Genomic DNA, 25793 nt, shown 5'->3' on the forward strand with positions numbered 1-25793 from the left:
TAACTTTGAATTGTTTCCCCCCAGCTCTCTGTTGCAACAGAATACACAGCTTACAGTGCCAATTCTAGATGCCTTATCCAGCCTCAATATTAATGCAGACCTGCTTTCTGAGGTAGGAACACGTTGATCTCATTGAAAAAATAAGCTTGATTTTGTTTTAGATGAAACCCCCTGCACCCACAAACATCTCAGTCCTTGTAGTTGTGTATTGTATTGCAGTTATTTTCCAAACTAAATGCACCCAAATGGTAAATGGCAAGTTTTTGTACATCTAATCGTTTACATTTTTCCCTACACAGGTGCGCCAGTCAGTTATGTCCACCCTCTCAGCAGTTGAACTAGAGGATTTGCCTGTAATAATAAAGTTTATTCTCCATGCTGTAACACCTTCAGATGCATTAGAGGTGAGCTGTCTTGTACTGTATTTAACCAAGAACATATCTACATCATGGTGACATTTTTGCAGGAAAAAATATTTTTTCTCTTAGCAAATAATACTGTGGGCACATGGGGTGCATTCTCCACCAGCAAAGCGCAGAAAACATTAGAACTGCCCCACCCACACAAATAGGTAATATGTGCCCCCCCCCCCCGGTATTGTTGCTTCTCAGCCTAAGATTTTTCATCAGAGAATAGCCTTGTGCCTTAGCCATTTGAATGCTTACTGTAGGTTCAAGTATTTTTGAAGCTGCAATTCTGAACTGCACATGTGATAACTTATTAATACTCAATTTATTGTGTTGTGTGTGTGGATATCCGTTTTCTAACATAATCTTTTTTTCAGGTGATTTCTGAGCTCAGAAAGAAACTTGACCTGGAGTCCTGTTCTTCGCTTGAACAGATATATGCAACTCAGAGTAAAGAAAGAAATAAGCCACATGCTGGGTAAAGTACACCTAAAGCTCACCCTAGTATGCTCAGAATCCTAAAGCATCAATAGGCAGCCTTGTAGTATCGTTGTTTCTGTAAAATGTCTGTAACGTTTTTTAATGTGACATCGGAATAATAACCATTTCTTTTTTCAGCTCTTCAGTGAATAAAACAAAGAGCAGTGACTGTGTCTCGCTTATGATGGATGTCATTAAATCGTCTGTCCGATTTCAAAAGCACACGTCTGAAGCTTGGATGAAGGTGAAATTTGCATAGTATCTCTTGTGCAGTTGAAAATAAAGCTTGTGCTTTTTTATGCATTCGTATTTGCATTTGATACCATATATTTTTCCAAAATTCACGTTTGAAAAAGTATTTAGTTCTGTTTTATCCATTGTCCCTTGATATTCTGACAGCTTTGCATGGTTGCCCATGCTTAAATAGTTATTTCAGTTCTACATTACATGTGTGGAATTTTGTCTCATGGGAAGAGTAAAAAGAATAGTGGGGAAATTACCTTACCCCCCCCCAGCACACACACACATTTATGTTGACGATAGGAACCCTTAAAATTGCTGACTGGAAGTCATGAAAGTTTTTTTTTTTAGTTTATTTAAAAAAAAAGGTAAAACTCACAAAGTGCTCCAAAAACAACTTTTTTTCAATTGCAATTTGCGAAGCAGACATTCCATTTTTACCAGTGAAAGGAAACTGTACATTATAGCTGTAAACCTTAAGTTTTCTTTGGTGCTACTGGTCCTTTAAAGAGCAGCAGCAGAAAGTGCTGACCCATGTTTCATGGTAGACTTTTCAAGATGAATAATCTGATGCATGCTGTGATTTTCTGATAAATTTGATTTACAATAAATTCTGACTCTAATCTTTAGACTGTAGTGCTTAATTATATTCTATATTAGATTGATATGTTTAGTTCATCCGTTTGGTTTAGTGCATAGTGAGGATTGGTTTTTTTTATGCTTGTGTTCTGATTCTCTCTAATACTTTCTTTGTTTATTTAAGGCAATAGAAAATGTTGACACTGTTGGAGACCATAAGGTAATTCTATAGTAATAACAGATTTTACTGTAATCAGAACTTGTCCTGTCTTCCACATTATATTATTCATTCAGGATATGTCGTACCTTATAATACCTGTTCTAATATTGATGTTAAGTCATCAAATGTAGAGCACAATCTATCAGAGACTTTTTTTTGCTATTTAAATTGCAATAAGACACAATCAATAAGACAATCAATAATACATACAGTGAGTTTGCTGTAAGGATATAGTCATGTGGTTTAGGTTTTATAAATATATATTATTTTATATTGAGGTAGGAACACAAGTTTGTACCAAACTTTGTTGTCTTTAAGGAACAAGTCTTTTTGCCAGTGCTTCTATTTTTTTATGATTTGTGTCTTGGTTCTTTGTATTCTGTATTCATACTTTGTGGAATTATAGCACCCAATATCAGAGAATATGAGTGAAGTAGTTTTGTGGTGATTTGACATTGTTTGAAAAAAGTGGTGAAGCGAAAGCCTCAGATCCATCCTTGTGCCATATACTTAAATGAAGCTTATAATGGTGACTTACAGATGGATCCAAACTTGCCATATCATTTACTATATCATAGTAAATGGAGATATGTAACCAAAACTGGAATATCTTTCTGCTGACCTCAAACATGTTTATATTCTGTGCATGTGAAGTTAAAGGAGGTTCTCAAGTTTTTGTCATGTTATAATGATGTTTGTGGTGGTTCAATTGATTTTTCTAAATGTTGTGCACTAGGCACTGACTTTTTATTTTTATTTCTCTACCAGGTTTCTGATTTGATTGTTCTCCTGATCCTTTACACCACACAAACAAACAGCAGCAAGAAACAAGCAGAAAGGGTTCTGAGGAACAAGATTCGTTCTGGCTTCATTTTGGACCAGCTATTACAGAATGCCTTCAGGAATCATTCACAGGTGAGCCATGGAGGAAGGCAAATGTGCACTTTCACAGTCATGTTTTCAGGTTTGGTCTCATTCCACCAATATCGCTAGCATTTATACGAGGCACCACTTGCTAAAATTTTCTCAGCCATAAAGTGTAATAGCAGCATCTACAAAAAATTATGCAGCACAAATTGTGCATTAACACTAGAATTAACACTTCAGGGCTCCATTCACCCTCTGTTTTGCAGGAGCCCTTAGATAAATGTGTATTTGTTCGGGCAAATAAATAGCTTTCTGACAGATTACCAGTGCTGTGCAAGTGTGACTTTAATTTTATAAAAAAAATCTTTTGTGCAGGTTTTGCGAGACTATTTTCCCTCTATTCTGTCCCTGGCCCAATCTATGCTACGATCCGCAGAGCAGAGTGTGGTCTCATTTGGCAGCCTTATGTATAAAAGTGCTTTCTCTTCCTTTGATTCTTACTGCCAGCAGGTAAGACAGCATATACACAAGACGTGTGAATGTAATACAAGTCCAATTGAATTTACAATAAATAATAAAAATCACAGTTTTTTGTTGTGATTATATTGTTACAGCAGAATGTAATGCTTTTGTTTAGAATATAAACTTTCACTGGTCTTGCAGGAGGTTGTTGGAGCATTGGTGACCCATGTGTGCAGTGGTTATGCAGCTGAAGTTGATGTTTCACTTGATGTGCTTACTGATTTGGTGTCCAGTCATGCTGCTGCAGTTGCTCTTTATGCTGTTTTTGTAAAGGTCTGTAAGAACTGTCATTTAGAAGTCTCTCATTTTGTTCTTTATGCATAGTAAATGTAATATCCTTTCTTTCAGGGTATATTAGATTACCTGGATAACCTAAATGCACAACAAATCCGTAAACTGTTCCACATCCTCAGTGTACTTGCTTTCAGCAGGGGCCAGGAGGGAGGCCACATTCAGGTACAAAAAAAAAAAAAAAATGTATGGAGTTATTGAATTGTACTTTTTGTAGATTTCTGCACAGTTACAGAGAGTTCAACAACATTATTCCTGGGGCTCCCAGGCAGTGAACTTGGGCAGAATAAATATACTGATGTTGAGGTTACGCACTGGTTTGAAAGGTTCTGGTCTTAGCCGCATTTCTGCCTATAGCAGCAGCCTTTGGCTTCGGGTGGAGCCCTCCGCTACTCAGATGCCGCCAGGTGTTATTGAGGGAGAACAAGGGAGAGAGTTCTTGGCAACCTCGGGAACCATAGGTGTAGGGATAGGATGGAGGAGCAGCTAGCGAAGTCAAGGAACAGGCTGGGTCAAACCGCACAGGCAACATGATACCAAGGCGGGTAGCAGGAGCAAGGTGGGGTCACAGGCCAGTTTTATATACAGGTAGAATCAACGCAGTACCAATTGGAATCAGAAGAGTCTTCAAAACAGGCAGAGATCAAACCAGGCTGGGATTAATAACCTCAGATATTGAAAATGGACCAATGAATTTATGCCCCAATTTGGTGGAGGGACTTTCAGTCCCTATCACCCACCTTATAGTCAGGTGACGCCTTATGTTGACTGTCTGATGCTCTCTTTTGGGCATATGTTGCTGAGGATAGAGAACTTTGGGCCAAATCTTAGGTAGGTGCTCAACAAAAGAATTAACAGCAGGCACATCCGAAGACTGGCTTGAAAACGAAAAGTCTCTAGGATTATAGCCAAGAACAATAACAAATGGAGATGCTCCAGTGGAAGAAAGAGTAGCGTTACTGAAAGCAAACTCAGCCCAAGGAAGAAAATCGGCCCAGAGCGACTGTTTGCTGGAAACATAACACCTTAGTTATGATTCCACAATGAAATCCATGGATATATGAGTCCATGGCTTTACAGGAATAGGAAGTGACTGCAGCAGCCCCTGAGGCAAAGATCTGGAATGTTTGGAATGTTGGCAAACTAGGCATGAATCACCATATTTGCCAACATCATGCCTCAAGGTTGGCCACCACAATGAACAAGAGAAGAGGGAGCAGGTTTTACTATGGCCCGGATGAGCTGCAACTTAACAGTCGTGGGTCTCGGCCAAAGCTGCCTCACGCAGGCTTTCCGCAACAAAAAGTTTGCCAGAAGTCATATTAGGAGGATTAACCTGTGCTTTGGAGGAAGACAGATCTGGGCTCAGGGCTGCCACAATTACCCCCTTCAGTACAATATCCTTATATGCTATAACAAAATTGAATCAAGCAAAAAATATTGCCCACCTAGCCTGCCTGGGGTTTAGACGATTAGCAGAATCAATACACAACAGATTCTTGTGATCAGTAAAGACTAACCATGAGTTTGGCACCATCCAGAAGATGTCTCCACTCCTCAAACGCCCATTTTATAGCCAACAATTCCCTATTACCAATATCATAATTAATCTCCGCTGGGAGAATTTCTTAGAAAACAAAGCACAAGGATGGATTTTACAATACAGTGTCATTGTGAATCTAGGATATAGAGAAAAAGAAGAGTGATTGATCAATGCACATTCCCTAGTCCTCTGTCATATAAGTAATCTGTGCAGATGCATGTATTTACAAAGAAAGGGTTTTTTAGTTACAAAATTATGATCATAAAATTGATAAGCCACCATACCACGTCAAGGTAAAACCCATATGGCAGTCCCTAACTATTTACCTCTGGTCATAATACTCAAAAGCTAAAGCCTGCCGGCATAAAAGCATTACCTGAAATAACGGTCTCCCTACCTGGGCATTGGTTTCAATCATAGGGCTTAGTCCTCCCCCTCCATTAGCTTTCAAAGGAAGAAAGATAACCTAGACTGCAGCATTGGTTCCATGAGATTAATCCTTCCCCACTTTAAAAGGGATGGGTGTGGGGGTGCTACAACCACATTGAAGCCTGGCCTGAAGCATAGCTGCTAAACTTCCGAACAGAATAGATCTGCTAAAATACAAAATGCAAAAAGGAAAGGTTGTGGGCGCACTCCATGGCTAAATACTAAAATACAATGGAAGTGCTACTGATCTGGCCAAATTAAGTTAATTTGACTTTTATGAGTGTCTGGATGGCGGTATTTTTGACCATTCTTCCATACAAAATCTTTGATGGCTGCCTGCATGGACAGCCTGCTTCAAATTATCCCATAGATTTTCCATGATATTCAAGTCGGGGGACTGTGATGGCCATTCCAGAGTATTGTACTTCTCCCTCTGCATAAATGCCTTTGTCGATTTCGAAGTGTGTTTAGGGTCATTGTCTTGTTGGAATATCCAACCCCTGCGTAACTTCAACTGATGCTTGAATATTATCCTGAAGAATTTGTTGATATTGGGTTGAATTCATCCGACCCTCTACTTTAACAAGGGCCTGTACGGAGGCAGGGCTTTGGCTGCCTTTTTAGAAAAAACTTCAACATAGGATGAATAAACCAAGGCTAACCCCTCAAGAGAGGTTGCCGCAAGTACTTGGCGCGATTCGGAGCCTGTACCCCAACTTAGCAGTTCACCAGTGACCCAATTAATCTGAGGGTTGTGTTCCCGTAACCATGGAAGCCCTAGAATCACCGGGGTATGAGGGCAGTGGATTCACTCAGAATGATCCCCCTCAAATAAAACAAGCCCTTCCGACTGGGAAGATACCCATCCACCCCTAAAGGTCTACCATCAATTGCCAGTAATCTGACTGGCGGAACTAGAGACCTAGTGGGAATACCAGGCCTAAGTACAAAGCTGAGATGTAAAATAAATTCCCAGCTGCCCCAGAATCCAGAAAAGCGGGACACTCAATGCAGCCTTTATCCAAATTTAAGAGTACTAGAATAAATAACTGTGGGGAAGATTGTTGGGGTTTGAAACGGCATGACCCAAACAGGACTCCCCAGACCTATTTAGGATCTGTTGTTTCCTGGCCTCTTGGGACAGGTATTGTGAAGATACCCCTTTTCCCCACAATAAAGGCACAAGCCTTTAGCCAGTCTACGAGCCCTTTCTTCAGGGGTTAGTCTGGTAGAGCCCAATTGCATAGGTTCCTCTAGATAGAGATTAAGGGGCAGCCAAGAGGGGCTTAGGTGCAGAGTCTGTAGAGGAACTGGCTTTTTAGAGCAGTGTTGTTGCATCCTGTCTCTACTGCCCACAGCGGTACTCCGTATAATAGTCCTCGACCCGCAGCTTGCCTTTCCTGAGACTACATATGGCTGCATCGACAGAGGTGGTGCGATCATTATAAATGATGGTCATTGCCTTGAAGAAGGCTGCTAGGGAAAGTTGTGCTGGATCACTAGGGGACTGGCTAAATGCCAGGTTGGGGATCCCCCTTTAACAAGGTAATAACGAAATTAACCCTCTGTAGGGAAGGAATAGGGTAAAAACCCAAAATGGAGCTTACATGACTTTTGGAAGGCAAAGAACTTGCCAGAATAACTTTTCAGGGAAGGAGATCTTGGGTTCAGTGAAGGAGCTACCAGAGGAGGGTGGTAGCAGTCCTTAGAGACACTGGCTCTGATCCTGTTCACCTCTGGAGAAGACTTTCCAAAATGGACTTGGTCGTGGCCGTAGAAGCAGCTGCTCCGGCGGCATCTATGTTTCAGGGCCCAACGTACTGTAACGATTGGTGTCCCAAAACCAGAGCAGCCGCCTTTGACTTCGAGTGGAGTCCTTCGCTACTCAGATGCTGCCAGGTCTTATTGTGGGAGAACAATTACAGAGGGCTCGAAGGGGCCAGTGCAACTTTGTGACTTTTATTAGATTACTCCATAAATGTTTTCCACTCCAGGTTAGTTTTAGCAGAATTAGATGTAGTTTTATCAAATGTAAATCACAGTATGAAGGGAATACCATGTTGTCCAGGTCTAAGGGCAGAAGCACAACCACAATATTTTATTCCCAATATAAGGCATTTGGTAAATTATTCGTAATATTATTCAGTGCGGGTCATTGTCCCTGCTTGAGAGCATTGAAATCTTGGTTTATGCTGTCTTGCCACACCAACTAACATTGTTTCATGAAGCTAGAGTTACTTGATAAATGTTAAATTCTATTTATGTGCTATGTGTCTAATTAAATGTTCTGTATACCGGTACATCTATGTTCAAAGTAAGATTTCTAAATCAAATTTGTCTTTTGTAAAAGGTTCTATCTTTGCCTATATGTTTAATAAATCTAGCTTTGCCTGTCGCTTTGACCGTTTAAAAACTATAGAAAACCGCTGACAGAGAATGCACCAGATACTGGTAAAAATATACCTATAACTTTTTGGCAACAGCAACGTGTCCTGTGTAAATGTGTCAAAAATAATGATAAAATGTCTCTTGTTTTTCCCCTCAGGATGACATGTTTATTGTGATCAGGAAGCAGCTGTCCAGCACAGTCCTTAAGTACAAACGAATTGGTATCATTGGAGCTGTGCAAATGGTTGGAAGTATGGCAATGAACAAGTGAGTAGCTCTGCCCACCACAATCATTTAACCTTAACTCAGAAAAGCAACTAAACACCCCCCGTATGAATAATGTACTACACTGCAAACTTGGAAATGGTAATAATAGTGACGTTTAAATATGGGGCCCATTTATTAAACCACAATTTTTTTTGGTTGAGGCTTTTGGGATGAAAACTTGAATTTTTCGTGGAAGGGAAAAACTAGATTTTTTTGAGATTCATCATACCCTAAAGATGATAAAAATCAGAATCCAAAAACTTGTTGAGGTCATGTAGTAGTCAATAGCAGATGTCTTGAAGTGTCTGAATTTGCACTGGATTATCTGAAAAAATTGGGGTTTTTGGCCCATAATCCGAAAAAGTCAAGTTAAAACGAAATAAAATTGAGTTTCTAAAGCTTCAACAGTATGATACGAATTGATGCTTGATTTTGTCGCTCCAATTTTTTACAGAAAAATTATTGATAAATTCGTTGAAATCGTGGAAGGGAGTTTTGGTCGAATTTGTTTCATAAATTTTTTTTATTAATTTAGGTTTTAGCAAATCCGCCCCATAGTCTTTTTTTTTTTTTTTTTTTTCGGTTTTGGTGTATAAACTACTTGGCTTTTTTTGCTGTTCCCTATTATGAGATGTAAAATGTGTTTTATTTCCCTGCAATTAGCAAATACAGATAAAGCAACCTAATCTTTAGGCAAAATATTTATTACTTTGACTGGTATTACATAGGATTCATATCTGACCCTTATGTATCTTCCAGTTTGCTATTCATCTTGCTGCCTGGAATTATTGTGATTGACTTCCTAGCAACCAGCTTTTTAATTTGCAAAGGGAAAAGCTCAAGCATGAAACATTTCATTAAAAACACAACAAATGATAAGACTTTTGCAATATTGTTTAAAAAGTAATAACCTGAAGTTAAGCAAATGCTGCTTTCAATAGCAATTGCTTTTACAAACAACTTTAAAAGCACAGACATGTTTTAATAAATGTATAATAGAAAGTTGCTTAGAATTATGTTTCTTATTTTGGGGTTGACTTGCCCTTTAAGTAAATCCATGCCAGAGCAGTACACATAATGGCATAACTGCTTAATGGTATTAATGCTTATTATTTCATATGTACTGTGATTGTTTCAGATTTTTTATGCCCCCCTCATGTTGTCCAAGGGATCCAATTAACTTCTGTGTATGAACAGCATTCATAAAGATGAACTGAGTTTCATTACAAAGTGAATATCTCTAGATTAGCATTGCAGTGTATAATATTTTTGCATTTTTAATAGTCATTCTCATTTCAACACAACTTCTATTTTTCATTTAAAGAAAACATGGGAGTAAACATCCAGAAAACAAACCTCTAAGTGCAGAAACCTTCAGACAGGTAAGTATGCATAAGATATAGAAGCAGCTTGCGGAATACTGTGGGCAGGTAATATATAGTGAGGTATTTCTTTCTTTGTGGCTTCAGGTGACAGCCCTTCTTGAGTTGCTACAGACTTGCAGTGAGCGGGTAGCGGAAGCCTCTGCCCTCTATTATGATGAACTGTCCAGCCTGGTGCAGAAGAGAAATCTGGATCCACAAGTCATGGTACAACATCTATTTATTTGTCTGTCAATGCTCAAATTCTGCATGCTTGAAACAAGTAATTTATTATGGCAATATAGTTCAGGACTTTTATTTTACTCTTGGAACCAACCATTACTTTGCTAATTAACTACTGTTATAACAAAACAGGGATTTCCCCTTTGTGAGAGAAAATGCAGTTTCTATTGCCATAATATGTTCCATTTTTAACGGTGGTTGGTGCATCCAGCTGTTTGATCTCCATAGCATCACTACATCTTTACGTCTATGGCTAAATGTAAGTGCCATGTTGGGGCAAGCAGTAATGCAGATCTGCTAACAGTCCATCATGTGCTGCATTGACCTTACTTTATAATGTTAATAAACACATCTGAGGGTAATGTATTTGTATAGGAAACATTGCCCCGGCCGTACCTTTTAGTAACCATGTTTGAGGTAATCTTTTGAACTTTACTGAACCAGTGACATGTAGCAGAACCATATACCCGCTGACTGGTCTCTGTAGAGTAATGGGGCTGGTGTAGATAATAAGGGGGTTCTGCCACTATACATAGACGTGTATTTGTAGTCATTTGTATGCTAACAGTCCATCATGTGCTGCATTGACCTTACTTTATAATGTTAATAAACACATCTGAGGGTAATGTATTTGTATAGGAAACATTGCCCCGGCCGTACCTTTTAGTAACCATGTTTGAGGTAATCTTTTGAACTTTACTGAACCAGTGACATGTAGCAGAACCATATACCCGCTGACTGGTCTCTGTAGAGTAATGGGGCTGGTGTAGATAATAAGGGGGTTCTGCCACTATACATAGACGTGTATTTGTAGTCATTTGTATGCAGTTAATCTGTTAATCACGCATGTACTTGTGTTCTAGAGTTGGGTGGGGAAGACTGTGCTAACAGACTTTCAGGATGACTTTGTGGAGGATCTCACACCAACTGAGGAAGGGTATGTTGCCAGTTACTGTCTTTATTAGGGGTTTCTATTTTGGGAGGAATATAGGCGGCTATCCCTGGCACAGCAGTAGCAGGTACTTCATCTGCAGCAGCTGATTTAATTAATCCACCTAAATCCCTTATTTTCAAACCCGACCTCAATCCTGTGGGAAACCAATGTCATAAAACGCCAAACAGACTGGAGAATGTTGTGGGCCTTTGCTGCTCTGCCATATGTGACAAGCTGGCTGTACACACAGTTTTTGGGGGAAATTAGCTATGGTAGGCAGGTAAGCGTAGGATCAGGAGCATAAAGACATGACCATGTCTTCAGGCAAAAACACAGGCTTTGGCAAACTCTTACCAACATAAAGGTAACAGGGACACAGTTCATTAATGATTCAACAGCCCACATTCAAGACTTTTCCCCTGCTTTGGGGTTCTCGCCATACAGGACGCCTTCCACACTCTGGAATAATATTCTTGGCTTCTCACTAAGTCCTGCTGACTCTCCCCTCCCTACAGGGATACCAGCTCACCTGCCTCTGGCCTGTCTCACCTTCTGGCTGTTTTCAAACACTTTAGACTCAATCACCTGGTCAACTCCCCCTCTGCTCCTTGCAGTGACAGGCAGCTCTCCCAGCACCTCCGGGAGTTCCTAAAACAGACAGGTAACCTTCCTGATCTGTACCCTTCACAGAGACACCTTCCTAACATTTTCACTACATTTAAATACATTTCGACAGGACATTCTTCCTGTGGAAAGTTAGCTCTAACAAGTGAACTGGACCACTATAATTTATTGTCTGGCTTGCCTGTTCGTTTCAGAACAATATAGCTTGCAGGGCCAGTCAGCAAAATCCTTTAAAGGAGAAGGAAAGCTACAGAGGCATTTTATTGCCAATAGATTAGCTGCAATAGTGCAAGATAGAATGCTATATTTATTCTGTAGAATGTTTTACTATACCTGAGTAAAAAGCTCTAGAAACTCTCTGTTTGTTTAGGATAGGAGCTGCAGTATTAACATGGTGTGACATCACTTCCTGCCTGAGTCCCTCCCTGCTCTGGGCTCAGATTACAGCAGAGAAGGGAGGGGGGAGGAAGAGGAGCAAACTGAGCATGCTCTTGCCCAGGGCAATGAGGTTTAAGATGAAGGCAGGAAGTCTGATACAGAAGCCCATGTGTACACAATAGAAGGAAAGAAATGCAGTGTTTCTTTTGACAGGGGACTCAGAGCAACACTACTTTGGGGTTTTACTGGTGTATTTAGATGGACCTTTCTGATAAGGCTTACTTAGTTTTAACCTTTCCTTCTCCTTTAAACAGAGAAACCATCCCCTGTTAAGTAAAATCTTCTTTGCAGCTTAGATCTACTATATTGGGGAGAAATTAAAGGCAAACTCACCTTTTTACACATTTCTTTGGTCACTCTACCACACATGTTATGAACAGTTGATTAGTACATATAACCATATGTCTATTGTGTTCTTCTAAGATTTGCTAGTTATCATAACCGTATTTGCTCTGTTCATAGAAACTACATTTTCCCACTGAAAGCCATGTACAATCTAGATGAGGATGATAGCCAGGGTGGGATTGCTATCAACCTACTTCCTCTTCTGTCCCAGGACATGCGCAATAGAGGTGCAGAACAAGTAGCCAATAAAGAAGGAAGGTGAGAGTGCATTTTTGGCCACTTTTGGTATCGTACTATGTCAGCAATTCTTAACCTATGTGGCAGAATCAAAACATGGATATTTTATAATGTTGTGTTTCTTTCTACAGTAAAAAAACATTAATGAAAGAACAAGTAGCAAACAACTGGAAATCTATATATATTTTTACATTTAGCATCTACAAATAAACCTTTTTGGCAAAAAATACTTTATATACAACCAAACGGTTGTATTTTACTCAGTTGTTCTTTGTATCTGCTATGTAAATGTGCCCTACAGCCCAATTTGAACTTGAAATGTCTACAAAGCATTTACTCTATATAAACTGTAGTAGTGTTGCTGAATTATACACTTTTCACCAGTGCAAGGAACAGTGCATAACCAAATGCATACTGTACATTTCATTCTTAGATGTTACTTGTCCTTTACTGCAAGGTCCCCATCCAATTTTTGGGGCATGTAAATGATTCAGTTCAACTTTATTTGGGTCCCCTAAGAAATAAAAATAAAAAACTTTAAAAAATATATAAAGACATATCTAATGTTAGTGAAAAATTGAGCAATGGTTTTTTTTTTACTTTCATTTGTGCAGTCTATGTAAATATACTACCAGGAACAATGTAGATACATGTATTGGACCTATTATCCAGAATGCGCGGGACCTGGGGTTTTCTGGATAATGGATCTTTCCGTAATTTGGATCTTGATACCTTAAAGGGATACTGTCATGAGAAAAAATTAATCAGTTAATAGTGCTGCTCCAGCAGAATTCTGCACTGAAATCCATTTCTCAAAAGAGCAAACTGATTTTTTTTATATTCAATTTTAAAATCTGACATGGGGCTAGATATTTTGTCAATTTCCCAGCTGCCCCTAGTCATGTGACTTGTGCCTGCACTTTAGGAGAGAAATGCTTTCTGGCAGGCTGCTGTTTCTCCTTCTCAATGTATCTGAATGTGTCTCAGTGGGACATGGGTTTTTACTATTGAGTGTTGTTCTTAGATCTACCAGGCGGCCGTTATCTTGTGTTAGGGAGCTGCTATCTGGTTACCTTCCCATTGTTCTTTTGTTTGGCTGCTGGGGGGAAAGAGGAAGGGGGGGGTGATATCACTGTAACTTGCAGTACAGCAGTAAAGAGTGATTGAAGTTTATCAGAGCAGAAGTCACATGACTTGGGGCAGCTGGCAAATTGACAATATATCTAGCCCCATGTCAGATTTCAAAATTGAATATAAAAAACCTGTTTGCTCTTTTGAGAAATGGATTTCAGTGCAGAATTCTGCTGCAGCAGCACTATTAACTGATTCATTTTGAAAAATTTAACAATTAAGCAATAGTTTTTTTTTTTTAAATTTCCTTTGTGCAGTGTTCTGTAAGAAAAGGGGTTCTTCTATTTATACGATTGCCTTCTTTATGCATAGTTCAAAGATTATTCCTGCATCTTTGCTCACACTCACTATTAAATTACTGTCATCAGGGTTGTTTCTCCGATCTGTCTGTCTCCATTTTTTCGTCTTCTGAGGCTATGTATAGAAGATCAACATGAAGGCAATCTGGAGGAAATCGATGCATTATTAGGTAATAAGTGATGGATAGTATTGCATTGTTAAACTTTTAACAGTGTTTATGTGTACAGAATGCAAATATGTGTTTTCCCACAATTCCAGAATACAAAAAGTGTGCACTTGACAGCACAAATATTTTCAATAATAAATGGCACATAACAAAATGGATGTCACTTTGGCTGGCTATGTATTTACATTTTTAAAAATGTATGTATAGATTCTTAGCACTAAATAAAACAACTTTGTAATATGTCTATTAAAAATGTTCTACCTCCTTTGAGATACAGGCGATCGTTTCTGCAGGTTTCTCTCTTCTCCCTTGATAAAGATCCCCCTTAAAGTTCAGCTGCGGCTGGCTGTCAGGCTCTTAAAGGAGAACTAAAGCTTAATTAAAGAAGGAGCTAGAAATGTTATACATTATGTTTTGGGCTTCTGTACCAGCCCAAGGCAACCACAGCCCTTTAGCAGTAAAGATCTGTGTCTCCAAAGATGCCCCAGTAGCTCCCCATCTTCTTTTCTGCTGATTCACTGCACATGCTCTGTGCTTCTATCACTTACTGAGCTTAGGGACCGACTCACAATATACAGTACACATAGAATAGAAATGTCACAATATAAGGCTGATTAGTAATTAATACAGATAATTACTACATGGCAGCACAGAAACCAGTGCAGAATCTAATAATCAGCCTGTAGCATCAGCTTATATTACAGACAAACCTAATTTTCTGCTTGATAATTTGTGACGACCCCTAACCTTAGCCTCTCAACAGCTGCTCAGAGCCCACTGAGCATGTGAGTGTCAGAGACACTTTCCAAGATGGTGACCCCCTGTGACAAGTTTGAAGTCCTGGATCATTGCTGCTATTGAGAAGCTCAAACTTTAGGCTGGTGCAATAAGTTCAGTATATAAAATATGGCATTTTAGCCATATTAATTTTTAGGGTTTAGTTCTCCTTTAATGGATTTACGGGCTGCCCCGCTGATGCTGATAACTACTGAAAGGGTCAAGGGTGGCCTAACCTTCACATATACACATACTTGTTGAGGAACTGCTGGCCCTTAGAGCACCAGGGAGAAGGAGAGTCTACGGCTGTTAAACTTTAAGAGGGATTGCGATGAAGGGAGAGGAGAGAAAGCTGCAGAAACTCCTGTATCTCAAAGCAGGTAAAAAAGTTTTAACAGACATATATTAGAAAATTTTTTTACTTAGTGCTAAGAATCTATACATACATGTTCAAAAAAATGACTTTGCATCCCCGTTTAACCACAGTTCAGCTGTTTGTAACGTTGCTGTGATCAGGAGCAGTGCTCGAATGAAGCGCTCTGGTGTAAAGTACAGGTTGCTATTGTGCCTTTCACATCTATATGTAAAAGTACATGGGCATATTTGTCTCTAGAATATACAGTATAGATGATCGTTTGAAAGCTGAGTAAACCTGCCATGTAGGAGGCCACATATGTCCATCTGACAGGGCGATTAATGTCTAATAAATACATGTAGATAAAGTTGTTAAGGCTCTTTAACAAGGGCTAGGACAAAATGGGAAAAACCAAAGGACTCCCTGTCCTTTAAGCCAACTATACAGTTGACATGCAAGTACAAATGTGCCTCCTACATCTCACCCCTTCTTTATTCAGCACTGCTGAAGTCAAGCATCATATATTAAAAGGAATGTGTGTTTGCTATATTATAGCTGCTTTTGTTGGCAAGAGAACATTTTGTTAGGGCAAAGTGCAAAAGGATGATTCTTTGTGCCTGTTTTTTTCACTTTGCCCTTTTTTATCCTCTAATGTATTCCCGTATAGGTAGATATTGCATATGGTTACACACAGAAATATTTTAACAATTACCTTTTGTCATTTTAGGCTGTCCCTTATACCTAACAGACCTAGAGATAACAGAAAAGATGGAGTCTCTGTCCAAACAAGAAAGGGAATTTCTCTGCTCGCTATTGTTCTTTGCTCTTAATTGGTTCAGAGAAGTAAGGATTGTGATGGGGAAGGGGAAAGTTTTACTCCTGCCAAATATACTGCCAGAAGCAATATAGATGATAGGATATTTTCTCATTCTTATTAGATTGTGAATGCGTTCTGCAAGCAGCAAGATCCAGATATGAAGGGCAAAGTGCTGACACGATTACAAAACATCACATGGCTGCAGTCCGTTCTGGAGAAATGTCTGGCAGGTATGCATGGAGATCACAGCTCAAATTTGGAACTTTAAAGGGCCAGTACTGAAATGCATGTATACAGTATGTAGTGGGAAGAAAAAAATCAAAGGTCATCAGGCATTTGTCTTGTGTTCTGGTGAATCATAGGAGATCCACAACGGCAACGAGAGTTTTGATCCGAGGTCAGAATAAATTATACGTTAAAGCTTTGAATGAACTTATAGTTTATATGTGACAGTATATATAGTGGCTAATACCATGGTGTCATATACTGTTGTGATTTGAACTGTATTCAAATATATTATTCAATTGAAGAAAACAACGTAGCAGGGGATGCAGGTATATATGGCCCTGGCCTAGCCACTCGCCAGTAGTAAATCCAAGAAAAGAAAGTTTTGCCAATACCTGTGTTTGCTTTCAACTGGGTGCTACCACATTTATTCAAGGTGCTTCCAGACACTTTACAATTGATCAAACGTTTCGGGACCGCATGGCCCTTCCTCAGTGATCACTGAGGAAGGGCCATGCGGTCCCGAAACGTTTGATCAATTGTAAAGTGTCTGGAAGCACCTTGAATAAATGTGGGAGCACCCCGTTGAAAGCAAACACAGGTATTGGCAAAACTTTCTTTTCTTGGATTCAAATATATTATCCCAAAAGCTTTACAGGTCCAGACATCTCTTCTTTATCTTGTTCTCTTTTGAACATCCTTGAACATCAACCAGTTACTTGCACTTGTTTCTGCTTTAATGGCTATCATTATCAAATAATCAAATTATCTGTCTGAGTTGTTCTTCAAGTTTTGGTGTGTCTGTTGGTAAAATACATAACTTCTATTTATTGGAAAAAAAACCCCAGCTCTATCTGTATGTACTTTGTATTTTGTAGCCTCTCCAGGGTACATCCCATCATCTGCACACTTTGATTCTGAGCCACAGGAGGTATTGCCTTCTGCTATAGCACCAGCCCCGGCAAAAAAGGCAAAAAAAGGTATTCATTCTTTTTATGTGTTCTAGTTAAATCAGAAAAATATCTATTTTTTAACTAAATTATACATGTAAATAATGCCATGCTACCTGAAATATGAAGTTTACAGCAATAAATGAAAGAGGGTTATGTGCATTAAAATGTAAGGTACTGTTGCCATGCACTGGTAAAACTTGAATGTTTGCTTCACAAACACTGCTATAGTTTACATAAAAAGCCACAGTGTAGACGTGGGAGCCACCACTGAAGCTGAATAGGGCATAAGGCCTTCACTAGGCATTTTCTGTGCAAAAATGTGCAGACGGAGAAAACACCTAGTGTGTCACTGGCCAAAAGGCACATGTTTACTCGCCAGATAACCATAAGCTGTGTAGAATACAATTCTTTTAGGTCTTACACAAGAAGATAAATGGGTGGAATTATGTACAGGACATTAGAATAATAAATCCCCATTTTGTGTGGGGGGCAATTTTAGCAGCTTTTTGCAAAACTTTCTCCATATCCTCAATATAATGATTCAGTGCAGAGGACCTCTTGTCTTTGACTTATGGCAACAAAACCTAATACCTAGGTGGTCTTTTTTTTTTTCTTTTATTTGTCAGCTCCACAGTGACAGCCCCAGTGGAATTGACAAGCCTATGTCTTGGTCAATTATGATTTTTGTGGTGTTGATCTAAACGGGAATGCCCAAGAAAACCCACACATGAACAGGAAGAACATTCAAACTGCTTGCAGATAGTGCCCTTTCTGGAATCAAACCTAGGAGCCCATGCTAGAAGGCAGCAAGGCTAAACGTTGCACCATTGTGCTGTCACACATCAATTGCATAAACTACTGTATCTACAGATCTGCAGTATATAAATCATGCAGTGGATGAGTGAATAGTAAAGGCTAATAAATGCATACAACATCCTTTTTTTGTTTCTAGGCAAAACCCCAAAATCAGCAGGGAGTAAAAATGCATCTGCTGACAGCTCTCAGCTAGAGGAACACATGGATACTGAGAAGTCTGAATTAGAAAAAACTCAGCCAGAGAAGGTACACAACATGCGGCTAATCACTTCAAATACAGAGGGCAGAAAGCCTAGAGGAGACAAATGATCTTAATATCAATTAATATTTAAGGAGCCGAGTTGGTTTTGTACTATTTCTAGTGGTAGTTTCAAGGTGTTCGATTGATTGTGAAACAGAAAATTACTCTATATCTGTTGACTTTGTTGTTCAATGAATGTGCTTGTACGTTTAGCAACTTGGAATATGGCAACAGTTTTAGAAAGCGATGTACTGTATATACCACTGGGGTAATGTGGTTGACTGGGGTAATGGGGTTGCCAAGACAGAAAACACTAGTAGGTTTGTAAATATGCTGAATGACAACTTTTTATTCCAGCTCGTTCAAGAATCTACTAGGAACAACTTTCTTTTGGACCTTGTAATAACTAACAATACTTAACTCATCTCTAACATTTGTGAGGGTGAGCATTTAGGGAATAACATGGTCTCCTTTGAGATTCTGTTGCAAAGGCAATTCTATAAGGGAGTAACTAAAACACTAAACTATGACAGTATAAGGGCATCTCTGCAACATATTAAGTGGGAAATGCTTTTTACAGGGTTAAACACAAAACAAAAATGGGAAGTCTTTAAAATGCTGCTTAATAAATATACTTGTCAGTATATTCCACTTATAAGCAAGGAACGTCATTGCAAAGCAAAACCTTTTTGGTTCAATAGAAGTGTTGGTGTTGAGGTGGGTAAGAAAAGAAGTGCTTTTATGGCTTTCAAGTTATCTGGGACAGCCGAATCATTTATAAGGTACAAGGAGGCCAAAATATCATGCAAAGAAGCTATCAGGCAATCTAAAATCGATATGGAAAAGTATATTGCAGCACGATCAACATGACCTATAGGTAACTTTCAATGTACATTCATATTTTAAAAAGTAGTTTTTTAGTGTCTGTATAACTGTTAGGTAAACAAAGGTCCGGGTCAGATGGTATTCATCCCAGGGTCCTTAGCGAGCTTAGCTCTGTAATTGCCAAACCTCTTTACTTAATTTTTGAGTATTCATTGAGGTCTGGCATAGTGCCGAGAGACTGGCGAATTGCTAATGTGTTGCCGCTATTTAAAAAGGGATCCAGTTCTCAGCCTCAAAACTATAGGCCAGTTAGTCCGACTTTTCAAAGGGTTAAAAAAGGATAAGATACTGGACTTCATAGCAAATCATAATACTATGACTGTGTGCCAGTATGGTTTTATGCGTAATAGATCTTGCCAGACTTAATTTCTTTTATGAGAAGGTGAGCAGGGACCTTGATTCTGGGATGGCAGTGGATGTGATTTACTTAGACCTTTTGTGTGTATTTACGCTCAAATACGCAGTTTTTAAAGTGCAACATATAAATGCCCCATGTCACCTCACCAAAGACCTATAATCTCTCACTTTAACATGGAAAAAGATGAGGGGTGGTTTACTGCCTATCTCAGAAAGGTTCCATAATCAAGGTAAACAATGCCCGATTTGGTGTTTTGAGAAAAAGAGTTGAAAATACAGGTAGGGGACCTGTTACCCAGAATGTTCTGGACCTGGACAGATTTTTTTCCGTAAAATCTTTGTTTTCATCTTTATGCATTTTTTTAATGAGATTTTTTTCATAGGGCATTTTTTAGAGATAAGCTTGTAAACATGGCTCATATTTCTGTTTTTTATATCTCGCTGTGCTTGTTTGTTAATTATGATGGCACCTATATTTTCTATTAATGCCCACATACAGGAGAAGGAAGAAAGCAAACCCTCCATCAACCTAAACAACTACCGTGCCTATTTTCGTGAGTTGGATCTGGAAGTCTTCACTGTTCTACAGTGTGGCCTACTTACGCGATCCCTTCTGGACAGTGAAATGCATACAAAGGTACTGTGTCTCCCCTTAGCCAATACTAAAGGACTCTTGAGTTAGGGCTAGATTCGACTTTTCTGCCTTCTCTTCTCCCACCTGAACTCCCACCTGATAAAAGTAGGTATTTTGTTGCAGTACAGGTATGGGACCTGCTATTGAGGATACTTGGGACCTAGGGCTTTCCAGATAACGGATCTTCATAACGGAGTCTACTAGCAAATCATGTAAACATTAAATAAACCCAATAGTCTGGTTTTGCTTCCATTAAGGATTAATTATATTTTAGTTGGGATCAAGTACAAGGTACTGTTTTATTACTACAGAGAAAAAGGAAATCATTTTTTTAAATTTGAATTATTTGGATAAAATGGGAGTCTACGGGAGACGGCCATCCACTAATTTGGAGCTTTCTGGATAACGGGTTTCCAGATAACGGAAACCATATCTGTATATGGTGGAATTAGATGAAAGAGCCAGTCTGGCTAAATGATTCCCTCTCACACCACATTAACTGAGCAAAAAACAACAAGTTCTTTTTATTAGGTTGAACATGGTTGTGCTTAGTTTGTGCCAAAACCAACTTTTGTATTTTTACCTGCTAGGCAACTGAAGTGGTGCAGTTAGGTCCAGCTGAACTGGTGTTTCTCTTGGAGGATCTGTTTCGAAAGACTGAAAACATACTCACTTCTTCTGCAAAAAGAGTGACGTTCTTAAAGGTAATATTGTGTAATAGTGCTGAATGTAATGCATGTTTTTAAAGGAGATTTAAACCACGCTATTTGTGTTTTTAATTGATAAGACCTTATGCACCCTCCACAACCACATTGGTGCCTGCAGTTGCTGACCATAAGCATGCACAGTGGAAGCAGAATTCGTTTTCTCTGCCATCTCAAGGTGGACACAGGAAACGATGGGGTTAAGCTCCATCCTCCGGATGCAGGACACTTGATATTTAAATTAAGGCGGCGTGCCAGAGCAGGCTTAACCCCCCCTCACACACACACTGTACACTATAATCAGTTTTACAAGTGTCCTGTCCTGGGAGGATGGATACCCATCACTCAGATGGATTCTTCGGTCAGCTGAGTCTGACACCCGGGGTGAAGCCTAAAACAGTGCTACCTGTTTTTACAATAGCTAACCCCTTACGTGTGGAACAGCCCCGGGGTCAGAGCCTAGCCATTCAGGCTATACCGACCATCCAGACGAATCCCTGCGCTGAGACAACCAGAGCAGATGGTCTGGCCGGTGTGAAGGGTAAGTGGCATATTTTACCTGCGGGTTAATGCGGCTCATGCCTCATGCGGCTGCATTGTGTAGGTGACCAGCGCTACTACTCCCACCCCCCACCCCCGCGCCCTTCTTCCTACCGGCCTAAAACCTTGTCGGCCAGTATAATCCTCCCCCTCCCTGGACTGCAACTTGATACGCGCAGTGTAGCGTCTTAAGCCCAGCAGAGGAGAGTAGCGGGGGGGGGGGGAGTCTGCCTTTTTTTTTCAGGCACGCACTGGAATGCAACGTATCATGCGTTCCAGCAGCGTTCGCACTGCTTCTTCGCGCCCTTTCCTGGAGAGCGGTTCTGCACATGCGCATATGCTGGAACACACGCGCCATTTAGAGAGACAGCTCAGCCCCTCACGCTGACACTATTATGACAGAAGGTAGGATAAGGGGGCTGTTCACAAAGGCGTGAGGAGGTCTCCCTCCACAGCACAGGTGAAGTACCTTGCCTGTACTAGGTGCCTAATTAAGCTACTAGGGAGCCACAACGAGCAACTTCCACCTCTGGGGGTCCCCCAGATACGCGAGCCGAAGATCCTCACCAGGACGCCCCGAAGACCCGGCCCGGGTGTATCAACATAACCAACCCCCTTCTCTGGGTGGCCCATCAATCGCAATCCCTAGCTTCCTTGCACGGACTACCAGCTATTGCAGATAATTTGGCGAAGGCCCTTGCCAAACTTCACCACAAAAAAGGTGGCAAGCGAAAGCGCATGGAAGACCCTAAAGCTGACTAGTATTATCAAAAGACAAATGGAACAATCCGGAGCGTAAATTCCAGGCAACAAAGAAATTCACCAGGTCATACCCTTTTCCTAAGGAACTGGTTGACAAATGGTCAAACCACTTCGCTCCGATTGACACAGACAACACGAGAAACTCTCCGATGGTGGCTAGTTCCAAACAATCTAGCCATGGGCCAGTCCTGGGCAACCCCGGATTGGAAACCAGGCAGATCCTACACTGGGCGGAAATCAACTCCGTGAAACTATCAGCCATACATATTCCAGGAGTAGCCAACACAAAGGCAGACTTTCTCAGCCGGAATCAGCTGGACCCTGGGGAATGGGAACTGCATCCAGAGGCCTTCGAACAACTCGTAAGCACTTGGGGATGACCAAGCTAGAACTAATGGCACCCAGACTCAATCGAAAGACGGCAAGGTTCTTTGCTCGCCACCAAGATCCGCTAGCCACGGGGATAGATGTCATGACTCGGCACTGGCATTTCGATCTAGCTTATTTCTTTCCACCCCTACCCATGCTTCCACGAGTTCTCAAAAAGATAAAGAGGTCTTCAACCACGGTGAGAGTAGTGGCTCCTTTTTGGCCTTGGAGGACATGGTTCTCCGACCTCCAGGAGATGTCGATAGCACAACCAATCCAAATAGAGTACAGACCAGATCTTCTCCAGCAGGGACCAATAGTGAATCACAATCCCGGCCTGTTCACTTTGATGGGATGGCTGTTGAGGATCCATCTGGCGGAGTAGGGGACTAGCAGAGGACGTCATTCTAACTATGCTCAAAGCACGCAAATCATCCTCTTCCAAATCATAACATAGAGTGTGACACACCTACTCCAACTCGTGCAGAGCTGCTGAACTTACCTTCTCTGAGCTTGACATTCCTAGAGTGTTGTCATTCCTCCAGCACGGACTACAATTGGGTCTGAAGATCAACTCACTCAAGGTCCAGGTGTCTGCCCTGTCGGTCCTGTTCCAACATAGGCTGGCAAATGAAGACGCAATACGCACATTCCTGCAGGGAGTAGCTCATATAGCTCCTCCGTTCCGCCCACCAGTGGCGGGATGGGATCTCAACGTCGTGCTGGAAGCACTGCTCGATTCTCCCTTTGAACCTATGAACTCGATTTCTGAAACGTGGCTCACGTGGAAGGTTGTATTCCTCATTGCAATTTCATCCACTCGAAGAGTGTCTGAACTCAGCACCCTGTCCTGTGACCCACCCTTTCTGACTTTTCATAAAGATAAAGCCGGTTCCAACCTTTCTGCCCAAAGTTGTTTCATCATTCCATGTGAAACAAGAGATTGTAGTGCCATCACTGTGTCTGGACCCTAAGAATAGCAAGGAACGCCAGATACACAGCCTGGATATAGTCAGAGCACTGCGGTGGTACATCGAACGGTCTAAGCCATTCAGAAAATCACAGTCGATGTTTGTTCTTCCCTAAGGCCCACGTAGAGGTCAGACAGCCTCAAAGACTACTATTTTGCGTTGGATCAAAGAGACTATCAAGCAGGCCTATTTGTCGAAAGAAGGAAGAACTCCGCCAGAAGGGATTCGGGCTCACTCCACCCGAGCGGTGGGGGCCTCTTGGCGTAGTGTAACTCTGCTTCATTATAGCAGATTTGCAAGGCGACTACTTGGTCTTCCGTTCATACTTTTACAATGTGGACACCTTTTCTTCGGCTGAGGCCTCCCTTGGTCGAAAGGTGTTACAATCAGTAGTCCTCTAAATAGCACCGATCTAGGCTCGCTCCCACCCTGCTGTTTTGGAACTGCTTTGGTAAGTCCCCATCCTTCCCTGTGTCCCCCTTGAGACGGCAGAGAAAACAGGATTTTTATACTCACCGTTAAATCTGTTTCTCTGTAGTCGAAAAGGCCTTCCCGCCCGTCGGCGAGCCGTCGACTTGACCATTTTGGTCTCAGTGAATACTCCCCTGGTTACCAGTTCTGCCAGTTTATTGTTTAATATTATACAGTTTCCGTTAGCCGCTTTGGAACAAACTGATTATAGTGTACAGTGTGGGGGGTTAAGCCTGCTCTGGCACGCCCCCTTAATTTAAATATCAAGTGTTCTACCTCCGGAGGATGGAGCTTAACCCCATTGTTCCCTGTGTCCCCCTTTTGGACTACGGTGAGTATAAAAATCCTGTTTTTGCTGTCACTGCACATGCTCCTGGTCGTCAGTCATGTCCAGAGGGCCAAAAGCAAGATGTGTTGCAGCTAGGGTTGCCACCTGGCTGGTATTTTACCGGCCTGGCTGGTAAAAATGTTGCTTGGTGTCAATGTTATTTATAGGGAAAAACCATAAAAATATAGTTAGGCCGGAATATTTTACCAGAAAAGGTGCAGCCCAAGAGAGCAGCAAGCCAATCCCTCTGTCCAGCTGTTTCTTCTGATGGTAAATGTATTTGGTAAAACATTCAGTCTAACATTATCTTCATTTCTTAAAGGTTAAAAAAAGCAGAAATTTAGGATTTTCACAGCTGCTCCAAAAAACTCCACTGGAAGTTGCTCAAGCAGTTATCCATCTGTTAAATTCACTGTGCAACCACATTGAGAACATGCACAACTACTTCCAGGTTAGAAGGTCTTTTGTGCATCCTTTTGAGACATTTATGTATATTCTGCAATAATACAGCATCCTTGCCTTTTCGGGTGCTGTTACTAAATTGCAATATGTTGTGTTTTGCAGACACTGATGTTAGAAAACCATGGTGTAGTAGATGCCCCGGGTGTTGATATTAAAGAGCATCAGTATATGTCAACTTGTTACCAGCTGCTGCTCCAAGTTTTCCACACACTCTTTTGTTGGTAAGTTCTTTACTTTGTCCACATAGATTTATCGGCTGGTTTAACATATTGGTATATTTTGTACAAAATAAATAGATTATTTTTATAAATACTATGTAACAAAAAGATACAATATATTTTGTTCCTCAGGAATGGATTTTCCCAGCATGAAAACAGGAAATTACTGAAGTCTGCACTTATTGCCTTGGCAGGTAGACTGAAAGAGACTGAAACCGAACCTGCCCTTGATGATCTTGTAAGGTAGAGCTTTGTATTCATTGCTTAGCTATCTATCTACACTTATCTATGTAGAGAAATGGTGTATACATTCAGCAAAGGTGTGAAATCAACACTACATTTGCAGAATTAACTGTTCATCATTTCATACACGTTTATGCATAGACATAGGCAGAAATTTGTCCCAGCCTAAAAGCCACAGGCAATTAGATGTCTGCTTAATCAAACTGTACTAGGTTAGTTATTGTGATTGGTTTTTTTTTTTTATTTAAGATTTTGTGGTTATTATTTGTTATTTATATATGGCCAGCCCATGTATTAGGGTTGCCACCTGGTCAGTATTTTACCGGCCTGGCCGGTAAAAATTATGGTTGATTCCAATGTTATTAATAGGGAAAAATAGGGAAGGCTGGTATGGTGGCAACCCTACCATGTATACATCACTTCACAGAGATTGTTTATTATTTACATTAGTCTCTGCCCCAGTGGTGCTTAAGGCTGACTCCAACACGGTGAATCAAAATCTTTTGTAAGCCAGTGTTTTCAGGCCGATCTCCACTCATCTCTGTGTAGCTGTGCCTCTGGCCTCTGGATGAGATCTGATCTACGTTTCTCAGACTTCTTAGGAGACACAGGCTGAGTGACTCTGCCCTTATAATCACACACACTATGATGAG

At 40.6% G+C, this 25793-nt stretch overlaps 1 protein-coding gene across 4 annotated transcripts in view; it reads left to right on the plus strand.

Annotated features, from left to right (window-relative positions):
- The window catches only part of fancd2.L (FA complementation group D2 L homeolog), a 44177-nt gene that overhangs the window by 12072 nt on the left and 6312 nt on the right, over positions 1-25793 (plus strand). For all 4 annotated transcript variants that reach the window (XM_018256917.2, XM_018256918.2, NM_001095691.1 and 1 more), the window contains 24 exon segments: positions 25-112; positions 300-404; positions 785-885; positions 1026-1131; positions 1891-1926; positions 2695-2841; positions 3169-3303; positions 3457-3588; positions 3664-3771; positions 8124-8233; positions 9558-9615; positions 9703-9822; positions 10701-10774; positions 12296-12436; positions 13915-14015; positions 15872-15987; positions 16083-16191; positions 17065-17166; positions 18092-18201; positions 19938-20075; positions 20663-20776; positions 24540-24668; positions 24782-24900; positions 25030-25140. In XM_018256917.2, the coding sequence (XP_018112406.1) occupies positions 25-112; positions 300-404; positions 785-885; positions 1026-1131; positions 1891-1926; positions 2695-2841; positions 3169-3303; positions 3457-3588; positions 3664-3771; positions 8124-8233; positions 9558-9615; positions 9703-9822; positions 10701-10774; positions 12296-12436; positions 13915-14015; positions 15872-15987; positions 16083-16191; positions 17065-17166; positions 18092-18201; positions 19938-20075; positions 20663-20776; positions 24540-24668; positions 24782-24900; positions 25030-25140 (2610 nt within the window).

This window comes from Xenopus laevis, chromosome 4L (assembly GCF_017654675.1).
Source record: "Xenopus laevis strain J_2021 chromosome 4L, Xenopus_laevis_v10.1, whole genome shotgun sequence".
Classification (NCBI taxonomy): Eukaryota; Metazoa; Chordata; class Amphibia; order Anura; family Pipidae; genus Xenopus; species Xenopus laevis.